This window comes from Notamacropus eugenii, chromosome 4 (genome assembly GCF_028372415.1).
Source record: "Notamacropus eugenii isolate mMacEug1 chromosome 4, mMacEug1.pri_v2, whole genome shotgun sequence".
Classification (NCBI taxonomy): Eukaryota; Metazoa; Chordata; class Mammalia; order Diprotodontia; family Macropodidae; genus Notamacropus; species Notamacropus eugenii.
This window is the reverse complement of record NC_092875.1, coordinates 151,396,432-151,410,514: the sequence shown is the minus strand read 5'-3', so window position 1 is coordinate 151,410,514 and position 14,083 is coordinate 151,396,432. Positions and strand designations below refer to the sequence as shown.

The 14,083-nt window shown below is 35.9% G+C and overlaps 1 protein-coding gene and 1 pseudogene across 17 annotated transcripts in view; one reads left to right on the top strand and one right to left on the bottom strand.

The window, feature by feature from the left end:
• The window catches only part of RNF19A (ring finger protein 19A, RBR E3 ubiquitin protein ligase), a 103,331-nt gene that overhangs the window by 29,244 nt on the left and 60,004 nt on the right, over nucleotides 1-14,083 (bottom strand). For all 17 annotated transcript variants that reach the window (XR_011965825.1, XR_011965833.1, XR_011965830.1 and 14 more), the window contains 6 exons: nucleotides 13,616-13,760; nucleotides 12,736-12,898; nucleotides 5,674-5,788; nucleotides 5,165-5,326; nucleotides 2,250-2,463; nucleotides 265-408 (listed from right to left, as the gene is read on the bottom strand). Coding sequence is in view for 1 of the 17 variants with exons in the window: in XM_072603398.1 (XP_072459499.1) it covers nucleotides 265-408; nucleotides 2,250-2,463; nucleotides 5,165-5,326; nucleotides 5,674-5,788; nucleotides 12,736-12,898; nucleotides 13,616-13,760 (943 nt within the window). In the remaining 16 variants the exon portion in view is untranslated. The remainder of the gene's footprint in view (nucleotides 1-264; nucleotides 409-2,249; nucleotides 2,464-5,164; nucleotides 5,327-5,673; nucleotides 5,789-12,735; nucleotides 12,899-13,615; nucleotides 13,761-14,083) is intronic.
• On the top strand, nucleotides 11,180-12,081 carry LOC140500663 (thymidine kinase, cytosolic pseudogene; annotated as a pseudogene).

The window sequence follows — 14,083 nt, the reverse complement described above, 5'->3', positions numbered from 1 at the left end:
TCTAAACAACAGTACCAAGACTGGAGAACATCAGCTTCTATGCTACAACCACAACTGTCTTAACAAAAAAAAAAAACGCTTTGTTCCCTATACTCCTTTTATAATTTTTTTTGTTTTGACAATTTTATTGTATAATTTCATATTATTTCCATTTCAAAGTGAGAAACTTGCTGATTAGAATCACTATCATTTGACTTAGTTCTCTTAAAATTAATCTCATCTAAAAAATTTATTCTTCTTAATTTTAACTAAATTTTTCCTTACTTGTCCAGTGGGATGTAGGAATTTAGGATGGATCCTGCCATTGCTTTGGTACTGGCATTATCACTAACTGTTCCCAAGCTGACTGTGCCAGATTCTCCACTTAGACTGTACCGTTCTTTCTGTACATCCGCTTGTACTTCCAACCTTGGGGAGGTGGGAAAAAAATATAAATAAGAAAAATTCAAAGTTATATGTAATGCCAGAATAACGTGTTAAGAATAAGAAACTCTTTTGTGGAAAAAAAAATATTTAGCCCTGTAAATGAGAATGGTTACTATAGAAACAACTACAAAATTAGTTTCCAAAGTTCTGGCTTAAAAGGGTAAATCTTACTTGATTGCTTAAGTCAACTGAAACACAAGAATACTGTACTATCAGTTTAGACTGAACAGTGATAATGAGCTAAATGCTGAGCAGGATACTCACATAGCAACAGAAAATAAATCTTGAAAGAATTTTAACTTACTCTATTCTTATTTTCAGACTCTAGATCTTGTAATCTTTCTATTTCAAAGTAAATCCACTTAGAATCAAGTTTGAATAACAACATTTTGCAGAAACAGTGAGTCAAAATATCCTATGCTAAAAGTGATCAAATGAATTACATGAATTTTACAAATGAGACGTAAAGATCCAAATGATGTATACTGTAGCAAAAAATATTTGTTTTAAGATCAAGAACTCTGATAAGACTTATGTAGCATAGAAACTCTAATTTATTCTGTATTACCTTTTAACACATAATACTTCTACTTAAAAAGATAAATCTACATATGATCATGGCTCATAAATAATGGCAAGCCACAAGTAATGTAGAATCAAAGATAAGAAAAGGTAAGATAGTAAGCTAGAAAATTTTTCTTACTCTTTTTATTTCAAACACTGGATAAATGTTTACTCTCAATTACTGAGAATGAAGACACAACAAAAAAAGTTAAGTTCAGTGTCAGGTAATTCAATAGTAATTTAAAATATAAAATTTTAATTATTAAATAAAACACCTATGACAAATTCTGTTCTGAGAAACTGACGGTGTAGTGTTTTATTTTGAGTTTCCAATATTTAGAACACAAAAATAATATTACTCTTTTCTGATCTATAAAAGGGTCAGATTACAATCTTGATTAATTTTTTTCAACTCGAACTATTTTTTAAAAACTTTGACAAAGAGAAAAACATGAAGTCTACTCTCATCACATTCCACTAAAGGAATGAATAAAATGCACACTCATTTTGGTATGAAAACCTATCTTACAATACAGGAAAGTGGGGGATAAGGGGATAAGCAGGGTGGGGGGGATGATAGAAGGGAGGGCATGGGGAGGAGAGTGCAATTTGAGGTCGACACTCATGGGGAGGGACAGGATCAAAAGAGAATAGAAGTAATGGGGGACAGGATAGGATGGAGGGAAATATAGTTAGTCCTATACAACACAACTATTATGGAAGTCATTTGCAAAACTACACAGATTTGGCCTATATTGAATTGCTTGCCTTCCAAAGGGAAGGGGTGGAGAAGGAGGGAGGTAAAGAAGTTGGAACTCAAAGTGTTAGGATCAACTGTCGAGTAATGTTCTTGCCACTAGGAAATAAGAAATACAGGTAAAGGGGTATAGAAAGCTATCTGGCCCTACAGGACAGAAGAGAAGATGGAGACAAGGGCAGAGAGGGATGATAGAAGAGAGAGCAGATTGGTCATAGGGGCAATTAGAATGCTTGGTGTTTGGGGGGGGAGGGGATAAAAGGGGAGAAAATCTGTAACCCAAAATTTTGTGAAAATGAATGTTAAAAGTTAAATAAATAAATTTAATTAAAAAAAAAAACAAACTTTGACAAATTAAGTCTATGGGAATCATGCTATTAGCAAATTATAAGCTATAGAGTAGTTCAATTTGATGAGATAATTTTCATTGATAATGCCTTAGGCTCTAATGATTCCATAACCAGCTCACTATGGTTGTCACAGTGTACAGAACATTTCTTACCGGTTAAAACAGTTGACCATCGCACTTCCTGATAGACTCCCTGTTATACTAGCTCCGGCGAGTGCCATAGTGCTGGCTGTTTCACTTAAGTTGTCTCGAATGGCTCCTATTCGATCCATGTGGCTTCCACTAGCACTCAAACTACCAGTCAGTCCACCAACACTGCCTTCCCCTATGCTAGGGTTGTGGCGTGCTTCTGCTACTGAAGTTGCATCTAAATAAAAAACATTTTCAAAAAACTGAAATGAGTTTGATTATAACTGTTGAAAATTTCAAGGTAAAAATGAAATTCCAAGGTAAGATGGATGGAGGCAGAAAAAATGCTTGTATGAACAGCACAACTAATGAATACTGACTGAACATATAATCAAGAAAATGCCACAAGATAGGATCTAAGTCTCTCAAAAAACTTGACTGGCTTTGACCTAAACATCATAATTCTTTCAATTTAGTTCTGAAGGGTTCATGTCTACATGAAACACTTATATACTTGGTAAGATAACATAAGGTGGAAAGTTCATTAATTTGCTTAGGTAAAGAAGGAATGATAAAGTTTTTTTTAAAAGAGCTAATTTCTATCATTTTACTTTTCTTTAATTCTCTTATCAAGCTTTTAAACCTCCCTGGAAGGCTCTCATTACTGTTCCATTCTTTCTTCTGGAAGGGCATGTCTATAGTTGTTAGACTCGTAGTGTTGTATTTTCTTTCTGCAAGAGATTTCTCCTTTATTTACTTTATCCCACTGCATCAATTCATCATAAAAGACTCTATTTTGTGTATTTCCAATGGCTTTTCTGTTAAGTTTCCCCTGTGGAAATTTCTTACCCCTTTTTTATTATTGTTCTTTTAATGTATTTGGCCAATTTATTACTATTTAGAAGTGATGCAGGCAAAGGAGGCCATGGGCATAACCACTAGTGCCAGGAGACTACAGAGACATAGTTGACAGAATTTAGGAAATTACTGGATGTGGAGTGGTGGAAGAAGAAAGACTGAAAGATGACAGACATTTAAAGCCTGGATAACTTGGAGAATGGTGGTGCTATTAACCGCAACAGAAAAATCAGAAGTGCGAAATTTTATGGGGCAGGTTAGTTTGATTTTGAAAATATACTGAGCTGAAGGTAATAGCAGGAGATCCAAGTATAGATTATCACTCTCAGTTATGAAAAGTATTCATATAAAAAAGTACAAGATTTCAATGAGGGACTAGACGGACCTCAAGTGCAAGGGAATACTCTACCAAGGTAACCGATTTGATTGTGACAAGAGAAGGTATAGATGAGAAATTAAGAGCAAAGGACAGGGCTTTAGTAAAATACTGCCATAGAAGAAAGCGAAGAAAAAGCACTCAAGGAGAGCCAAGAAAAAGCTCAGAGGAGTAGAAATAGACCTGTAAGTGGAAAAAAAGAGAAATATCACAAAAACCAAAGGATGAGATACGATCAAAGAAGGGGTAAAGGTGTTAAATGTGTTAAATGCTGCAGAAATATCAGGGATAATGAGGTCTGAAGAGAGACCAGCAATACAGATGGGAAATAATTGACAATGAAGAAAAGAAAAAGCTGTTGGGATCCTATTTTGATTCTATTTTTCTGATGAAGTATGAAGAGAAATTAGTTGCCCCTGAGGAATTCAGGTCATCCGCCCAATATTAACTACATTCCTGAGCCTAAAAGAAGTAGCAGATATGACTGTTGAGCCAATGACTGTGCAGAACAGAAGTACCAAAGGAGACGGGCTGTCCCTTAAATACTGTGCTCAAAAACAACAACAACAAAATTCAGAACAAGAATAGCATCCTCAAGCTATAGGCCAATGATGTGACTTCAATTCTAGGAATAATTTGAGAACATATTATTAAAAAGATGGCTTAGAGAACACCTAGAAAAGGAAGAGCTAATTACAAAAGTCAACATGGTTCCATTAAGGACAGGTCATACCACACTAACCTTGCTTCTTTTTAACACTGTAACGTTGCCACTCAATTGGAAGATAAGGAAAATACACTGGATAAATGTTTCTCACATCGCTCTTTGAAAAAGATGAAGAAATGTGGAAGCAATGATTAGGTGGGTTTGAAGGTGGCTTGAATGGATAGACCTATCCAATAGTCATTACTGGTTTTATGCTATTTAATATTTTTATTAATGACTTGAATAAATAACAGAGAGTATGCTTATAAAAGGTGCAGATAATACAAATCTGGGAGAAACAATTCCCACACTGGACAATGACAGTCAGGATTCAGAAAAATCTTGAAAGGATAGAACACTGGACTAAATCTAATAAGATGAAATTTAATGGGATGAATGTAAAATCTTACCCATGAGTTTAAAAAAATCAACTTTAGAAGTACAATGTGGGGAAAGGCATAGCTAGTTATCAGCAGATATGAAAAAGATCTGTTGAGTTTTAATGAACTACAAGTTCAATATGACAGTGTAAGATCTAATCAAATATAAGCTGCTTAAGGGAAGAAGCTGTTGTGCTTTGTCTTTTTATCCCTGCACTTGGCACACACTTGGTGCTTAATGATGGCTTGCTGAATTGAATATGGAAGCCTAGAAAACTGATGTAAACTTGGACTACACTGCACGCCTCTTTACCTTAGAAAACAGGCCTGCATTCAAGCTAGTCCAAATAAATACAAAGGGCAGTAGGATTCTATCACTTATGATTACAGAGTCATTGATTTAGAGGTGAAAGAGATCTTGAGCTTATTTTGTTCAATCTTCCAGGTTTTACAGATGAGAAAGTCAGTGCTAAAAGGTTAAGTGCCTTGTCTTTAGTCAAATGGGAGACTAAATGGCAAAGCGAGGATTCAAACCCACATCTTCAGATTCTGGATCATATTTGATCACTTTCATGCTTTTACTCTCAGGTAATATGCTTCCTTTGGTTAAAAGGCTTACCTACTGCTATATTTGTTCCACCAATATTTATATCATTTTCATCATCAAATTCGATCCTGACTCCCTTTCCATTGCCTGCTGACACTCCACAACCTCCACTTCGACAGAGAGATATTGGAACGACTCCATAAACATAAGCCAACATAATAGGAACACCAATGCCTTAAAAAAAAGAGAATTTAAATTAAATGTCATTATGAACCAAAAAGTAAAACACTGAAAAAATGAGAGTTGGAAAGCATTTTTAAGGGATGATGAGTACAAAATAAAAGTGCCAGAGTTCAAACTTGGATATGTATACAAAAATAACTTGTGCCATTAAAATTTTAATAATCTGTACTAGAATTAAGTTCCAGTCTCTACACTAAGTATTAAAAAATAATATTCCTTAATACATAAATTATTGTTAATTTTTATACAAAAGGCATATTTTTTATCATTTTCAAATGGAACCTTTGATATTTAACATCAACTTCAAAATTCTCTGAAGGTGTTCAGTATTTGCTTACCTACAGTTACTGCAGCTACGACCGGAGATACTATTACAGACAATGTCACACCACCTGCTATGGCCAAATTCCGTTTGTGTTTTGAAATATCCTTGCCTTCATATCGATTATGAATCTTGAGTAGAAAGAAGGAGAAATGGTTGGAGAAGAGATACACGACATAATCAGTTTAGATGGAATAGATCTAGACTTGCTAAAAAGTTAAAATATTTCCTCATTTTTACAATTAAAAAAAGACTGTCTCTAATACAAGGTAAATCTAAGCTCTCTTGGCATTTTCACAAATATTTACTTTATCCCTAATTAATATTGTACAAAAATTTATATAAGTAACTTAACGTGGGTTATTTAGCTATACTAGTCTGTGCTCCTTGCCTCTACTTCCTTATCACCTTTTCACTTTCAGCTCCTTTCAAACTGCCATCTCTATCACTATGATAACAGTCATGTAATTTGGTCCTAAGTATTTAATTTGAAAAAAATTAATGAAATCTCTAATAAAAAGTGAGCCATACAACTATTTGTTGAGAGGGTAGCATAATTTTTATACTCAGTAAATTAGAAAAACTAAGTTTTTTCAACATGGTTATACACTAGATGTTTAAATATAATATTGGAAAACTTCCAAAGTAAACTGTATGGGTTTCATCCTATTTTAGGATTCTTAACTAGTACACAGATACTTAGGGAATGTTTGCCAAAAAAGCCTTTATTTCTTTATTAATCTTCAGAAAATGTTCTAGCAGCCATGTCTTGATTACTGGACAGCCACTTTCCCCTCTACTCCCTTTATGTGAAGGAAAATAATGACATCTTACTCTGGATCCTGGCCCAAGTTCATAGCTCAGCTAGTTGGAATAGGAACAGAGAAAAGAAAGGCTACAGTACAGCTCCTGGATGGCAAAGACTAGATTTGTGTGAGTTTGTAACAGATCTAGCATAGCACCATCCACAGAGAATCACTGGATGAGAATGAGTCCTCTCTTGCTCCAAAACTTACTTGGTTACACTTATGATACTTTCAATTGAAGACTATGTGGCAGAAAAATAGACAGCAGACATATTTAAAGCAATACAATCTCTATAGAACCTCACTTCTACTCTAACCTTCTATCAATCTTTAAGTAGTATCTTTGGTTTATCTTTTGGTCAATAACCTACAGGTTGTCAAAATATGCAGGTGGATAAGGGTAGCATCACACCCTCTCAGTGGGCTAACCTGGGAAGCATAGTCTGTGTACTTTGTTGGCAGGTGGGTTCAGGAGACAGTCTTATATTTTATCTTAGCCTGCTAGCCAGTAAGCATTGTAGAAAAACAAAACTGGAATAGCATTACTGTATGTGCGCAAAAAATTTATCTACACCTCATAAATAAGTGTAACAATGATGTCTTGGTGAATGAAGGTAAATCATGTTTTGATGTGTTATAATCTGCATAATTATAACACAGCCATGCATATGAAGTGTAAAGGATTTGATCAGGGAAGGGAATGAGAGGGAGTGGACTGGGATCTTGAAAGGTCAAAGAATACCATTAAATTCTAAATATTTCTCAACTCTATGTTTCAGTATTTTGAAAGATTTGGGATTCTGTCAGTATGGGCATACCCTTCACCAATGCAGAGAACAAAACTCTTCATTGCCTTAGGGGATAGGAATTTTTTATTGCTGTAGTCAAATTCATTACCTACTAGCTAATCCTTGGATTGGGAAGGATAACAAAAACAGTTACTGAGGATTAGAACCCCAAATAAGTCAAAAGAAGATCTCCTAGTTGCTCTTCAAATCACTAGGCCTAAATGATCTACATTCTAGGGTAATAAAATAATTCTGTATGTGATTAGAAACCACTGTCAATGATCTTTGAAAAAAATGACAGAATGGGAAAGGTACTCCAGGATATGGACAAATATTCCCATTTTCAAACCAAGGATAAGGATGAATTCTTTGAACTATAGGCCAATGAACTTCTATTTAGACCAAAACATACTCAAATCTTCTTAACAATGCATAATGAACAGAACTCTGGGCTTGGAGATGGGAAGACTCAAGACTGAATTCTGCCTCTGATACATTTAGGTAACATCACTTAATTTGATCCTCAGTTTTCTCATTTGAACAAAATGCGGATAATGATACCTGCTGTGCCCACCTGACAAGGCTGTTGCCAGAATAAAATGCAATAATGTATATAAAGTGCTGTGTAAATCTTAAAGCACTACATGTGTTGATTATTATCATTTACTATCCATTAAAAACATTTTCCTGATACACACCTCAATTTATCAATCTGTCATCCTCTTCTCCCTTTGATGCCAAACTCTTTGCAATATTAGGTCATGATCTTTACCTCTACTTCCTCACCACTTTTTCATTCTCAATCCCTTTCAACATGGCTGTCATCCCCATCACTATGTTACAGTCATTTCCAAAGCAACTGATGACCTCGTTACCAAATCAAACAGCCTTTTTCTTCTGTCCTCATTCTCCTTGACCTCTCTACAACTTATAGCATTGAGAACTATTCACTCCTTAAGATGCTCCTTCATCATCAGAGTTTCTCTTTCCTTGTCCTACTGACATCTCAGACTACTGAAATCATTCCTTTCCTTCAAGGCTCAACTGCAATGTCACCTCTTAGCTTTAAGTAAAAGTGATCCTTCAATCCCTTCTCAAATGTCTCACAACTTCTGCTTACACTTCTCCTCTGCACATATTTCATTCTTCTCTGTATCATAGGTTTTTTGAAGATTTGCCTTCTGCTCATTCTCTTCTCCAATAGTCTGTAAGATCCTTGAGTCACACTTTATATGTCAGACACGTAACTGAGTGCTGAACTTAACATGAAATGAAATTCTGGGTAGAATTCTAAATTGGGTTACATCTAAGGAATGGTTTATGAACACTTAGAAAGGCATTCAGTACTCACTATGCACACCCTAGTTTTATCAAGAACAAATCAGGATCGACTTATCATTTCTGATTTTGACTGGAAGAAAGTCACTTTGGCAAAGCATCATACAAAAATCTTTTAAGATATTCTTTTGGACAAGTTAGAAAAAAGTAAGCCAGAAGGCAGTACAATTAAGGTGGATTTTGAACTGGAAAAACAATAACTCTGAGACTAATAATTAATGCAGTGCTTGGAAGGTTAGTACTTTGTTCAACATTCTTATAGAAAAACCAGGACTGAAGGCATAATGGTCATGAAGTACATGATTATGATACAAATTTATGCATGATATCAACTGAAGCAGGGAAAGGATCCAAACTAAACAAAAACAAAAAAACAACCCAACAGCCTAAAATAATGGGCCCAATCTAACAACACTAAATTTAACACCTCTACTTTGGTTAAAAAAATGTAATAATAATTTATTTGAAAAAGACTAAAAAACCCTATTAAGTCAACAATATTACAAGTACTCTTAACAGTCAAGCATCATAAAGAACAAGGGAAATCACAGTCCCTTAAACTTGTAAACAACCCAAAGTTGAGAGGAACATGTTAGATGAGAGAATAAGGACCTAAAAAAAGGATTAATAGGCTAGAAAGGTGGGTTGAATCTAAGAAAATGAAAATTAATAGGGATAAGTATAAAGTCCTACATGGGATTAAAAAACCATAACTGAGAACAATTCAAATATTATGTAGGCATTACTTTAAAAATATAGCTATGTCTTGGTAAAACAATAACTGGGATATCGTATTTCGTTCCTTGCGCAGTATTTCAGGAAAGGCATTGAGAAAGCAATAAGAATAGTAAGGGATTAACATCATGCCATACAAAAATTCAAATGCAGCATTTTGTCTAGAGAAAAGAAAATTTATGAGGGCCACAATCATTGTTTTCAAGTATCTGAAGGGCTGTTATAAGCAAGAGAAATTAGATTTACTCTGCTTGGCTCCAAAGGGCAGAACTAGAAAAAAAAAAACCCTCCTAGTAAACAGAGCTGTCAAAAATGGAACTGTCTGTTTTGGGAAATAGCATGGTTTCCATCATTAGAGGATTGTATGTAAAGGCTAAGTGACTATTGGTTTGGTATGTTGTAAATGGGAGTCCTGCTTGGGTACGGATCTCATCAGATGACCTCTGAGGTCACACCCAATTCTAAGATTTTATGACTAAGCTGGTCCTCAGACAAGCATAATTCTAATTCTTCTGTCACACAATAGCCCTTCAAATACCGGAAGAGAGCTATCATGTGCCCCACGAATGTCCACATTTTGTCTAGTCTACACAGCCCCAATTTCTTTAACCAGTTTGAAATGGGGATGGACTACAGGTCCTTTTGCCATCCTTCTTTACTGCTCGCCAATTTACTGTCAATGTACTGAGTAATGTTCCAGATATAGTCTAAGCAGTACAGAGCACTGTGGTACCTCCTTATTCCTCGAAACTATGTTTCTTAATGCAGATGGAGAGATTAATATATTAGGGTTTTTGGTTGCCATATCATACTGATGACTCACATTTGAGTTTTCATTGTACTAAAATCCCTACATCTTTTTCAGACGCACTGTCATCTAACTGTGCTCCACCAATTCTGTAATAGCTTACATCTAACACTTTAGGCCAAAATAGCCATTTAAAAAATTAAACTGTTTTAGATTTTATAAGCTTTTTTTATTTTATAATTTTATAAGATTCAATTTTAAAAGTCTTAAAATTCACCTGAGAAAAAAACTAATTATCACTTTTATATGCTAATACTTGTGATAAAAAGACCATATGGAATATAGTCTCCCACCGGGACGTTCTCCTGGACTCCATCATCATTTCTAGAAACTCATCTTTCTGCAAAATCACATTAACTCTAAAACTTACACCTCCTCAGTATCCCTCTTCCCCAAGGAGCCTTCCTCCTTCCCTCTGGCTAGAGAAGGAGGACATCAGACAGCTCCTTCCAGAGTCTCCATTTAAGGAGGGTCCCAAGGCAGCCACATCATTTCCCACCTGACTGCAGAACTTCCTTATCTCTCCTATCCTAGGCTTCTTTTTAAGTGATGGATTCTGTCACTAGACCGTGAGCTCCTTAAGAAAGGGACTGTCATTTGCCTTTCTTTGTATCCGTAGTGCTTAGCACAATTCCTGACTCACAGTAGGTGCTTAATAAATAAATGTTCATTGAATGACTGACTAGAAGAATAAAGCATTTGTATTATACTTGCATATCTGCTATGCTCCCCTGTAGAACAGAAGCTCCTGAAGGCCAGACTGCTTTTTTTTTCTTTTTGTATCTTGAGAACTCAGCATGGAGTCTTGCACATAATAGGATTGCTGATTTTGATTGGAAGGAACATTACAGGTCTTCAAATCCAACTCCCTCATTTTCCATAGATGAGAACGCTAGGGCCCAGGAAGGTTAAATGACTTACCCAGAGTTACACAGCTAGCAAGCAAATGAGACAGGAGTCAAATCCAGCTCTTTCTGACACCAAGTCCAGTGAGCCAACTATGTGCTTAATAACTATTTGCTTAGTTGAATTTAAAGCCCTGGACATTGGATTCTGGAAGTGAAATAGTAACAGATACATTTTTTTCTGGCTGTTGTCTGCTGAGGTGATGTTTTAGGTATTAACCTGAATAAATAAACTCACTCAGAATTGCTATTACCCAACATGGCTTTTTGTTTTTTTAAGGGTAGAATTGTGATGAAGTTTAAAGATTGTGCATCTTACAGCTGAGCTGACCAAGTAACTCCAATTCTCTGCTTGCTCTGGACTCAAGATGAGCTACCTGTTGACCATGCTGTCAGGTTCCCTTAGCAAGATCTGGGGAAAGATCCAGATGATCTTGGGGCTCATGCTCTCCAGAAAAACCACAGAGCTCATGTGCAGAGTCCAGAGATTTCAGATTGCCTAGTATAAGTAAGTGCCTTCTGATCAAGTATGCCAAAGCTACTCAATATGGCAAAAGTTTCCCCACACATGACTGGAATGCTATAGAAGCACTCCCAGCCTGCTTGCTTCAGGATGTGGGCTATGACTGTCACTGGCATTGATGAGGGACAGTTTTTTCTGGATATTGTAGCATTCAGTGAGACCATAGCAAATGCTGGGAAGACTGTGAATGGAGCTGCACTGGAAGGGACCTTTCAGAGGAAGGCATTTGGGAATATCCTGAACTTGGTGCCACTGGGCAGAAAATGTAGTGAAATTGACACCAGTGTGCATGGAGTGCTTCCGGGAAGCTGCTTATACCAAGTTGGGGCTGAGAAAGAGGTTGATGTGTGTGGTGGTGCAGACAAATAATATCACTCTGTGTGTCCACTTAACTATTTCAAGAAGTTCTCAGTACAACGTAGAGGGCTGGAAAACACAGACAACTGCCCCAAGTGGGAAGTTTGGGGGACACCTGAAGCTTTGTTGCTCAACAGATTCTACAGTGCAGTTGAAACAACTGAAGCAGTAGGGTTGTTCCTGGAAGAGTGAGAGAGAGAGAGAGAGAGAGAGAGAGAGAGAGAGTGTGTGTGTGTGTGTGTGTCTGTGTGTGTGTGTGTGTATGTCTGTGTGTGTGTATCTGCAGAAGTCACCTGAACCTCCCTGCTTTCTACCCACCCCAAAACCATACCCGTTGCTTCTATACACACCATGTTTCTATCTTTCCCATATCCCTCAGAAGACGGAAGACCAAAAGAGACCTTACAAAGGGTGAAATTGGAAAGAGGCAATGCTTCATAACTTGGAAGAAACCTTCTGAACTATACTTGACAACTTATTTCTATCTTTCCCCTGCTTGCCATCCTACCCACTCGGTGACCCCACAAATTCTGCTCAGCCTATATAAACACTGTCAGTAAAATCCTTCCAAAAAAATAAAAAAAAAGATTGCATTCTGGCTTTTTCAAATATTGCAATTTGTCTTAGCATGAAAACTTACTAGTTTTCATTTTTCTCCTGAAGAATGACTATAAGACTTTTGAAATTGATAATCTTATGGCTAAGTAACATTTTATCCTGAAGAAAAAAACCTACATACTACCAATTTACAGATGATGTATTTCAAAGACAAACTAAAAACAAGAGTCACACATCAGATAAGGAATTGTGCATTTTACCTTACGTCCAACATACACCGGGATTCCAATAATCATTGCAGGAATAGCAATGCCAGCTATTAATGCAATGCCTACAGGAGCACCAACAAGTGTTCCCAGCTGCCACAGTATTTTCTTCTTACGGCTCCAAGGTTTCTTTCCCCAAAAAGTACATCCTGATGGGCTAATGAAAATAAGTGAACAATAAATCAACATTACTTTGAAAACCCAAGAGTAATTATTAGACAAGATTACAGCATTGACTAGCAGACAGGTTATGGAGTTTTTCCCTTAAAGTTTTGTTATTTTTTTATACAACCAAAAGATTTTCTAAAACAAAAAAGTAATTTGTAGGGCACAAAGGGAATTGGGATTGGTCCTTAGCACTCAACCATCTAAGAAACTTCGTTATTACTCAAGAAGTTAAGTATTCGTCTTAATAGTCACATATGAGATGTATACACATTTCACCCTCCTCTTTGTGGCCAGTCATAATTTATATACAAGAAATTTTAAAAGGACTTTTAACACCCTATACAGTCAGAGCATAAGGCCTTCTTTGTGATACAATAAAACATCCTTATTGATAATTTTCAATCTTAAAGGCTGGGCAGAGACCCTGGAAGGTTACGTGACTGTGGTGACACACTAGTTAGTGTCCTAAGATAGATATGAACCCATGTCTCCCAGGCTAGCACTCTGCAATGTTACATCTCGTTACAAAGAAAACACTCTTCCTAGAAATTTTGCTGGTTATTAACCTTACTAGAAAAATTTGGCTGTTGAATTAGGGTAAAATTAATTACTTTAAGCATGTTTCAAAATCTAAATTTTAAAACTTAGAAAAAACTTTAATGCCATTTTGCTTTCAAATTATATATAAGTATCACCTTAAACTTACCTTAAATAATGTAAATCTGAGATCTCTTTCATACACAGCCAACAAAACTCACAACCACAGACAGCACAAGTCATGTGATTGCAACTTCCATCATTCATCTTTATTATGTATGCAGCACATCGGGGACATGGTTTTATGTCATCAGCTTGTTAAGAAAAAAAGAAACTTTTACTTGTATGCAAAATATACCAAATTATATCAATAAACAGTCATTCCCAATAAAATTTCTAATAGGAGCTTGATGATTAATAACTGAAATTGAAATGAGGATACTCATATACCTAAATCTTTCCACTGATGCACTATCCAATACATTTTTTTAATTTAGAAAGTATTTTTTCCTCCTTGCTAAAAGACAAAGCTATTTCAAACCACATGCATTTCTCAAAAAACAAGTATGATAAAAGATGACAAATAACATAAGAGCAAAGAGAATAGGAAAGAGGAAATGAAGAGAAGTCCTAGGGA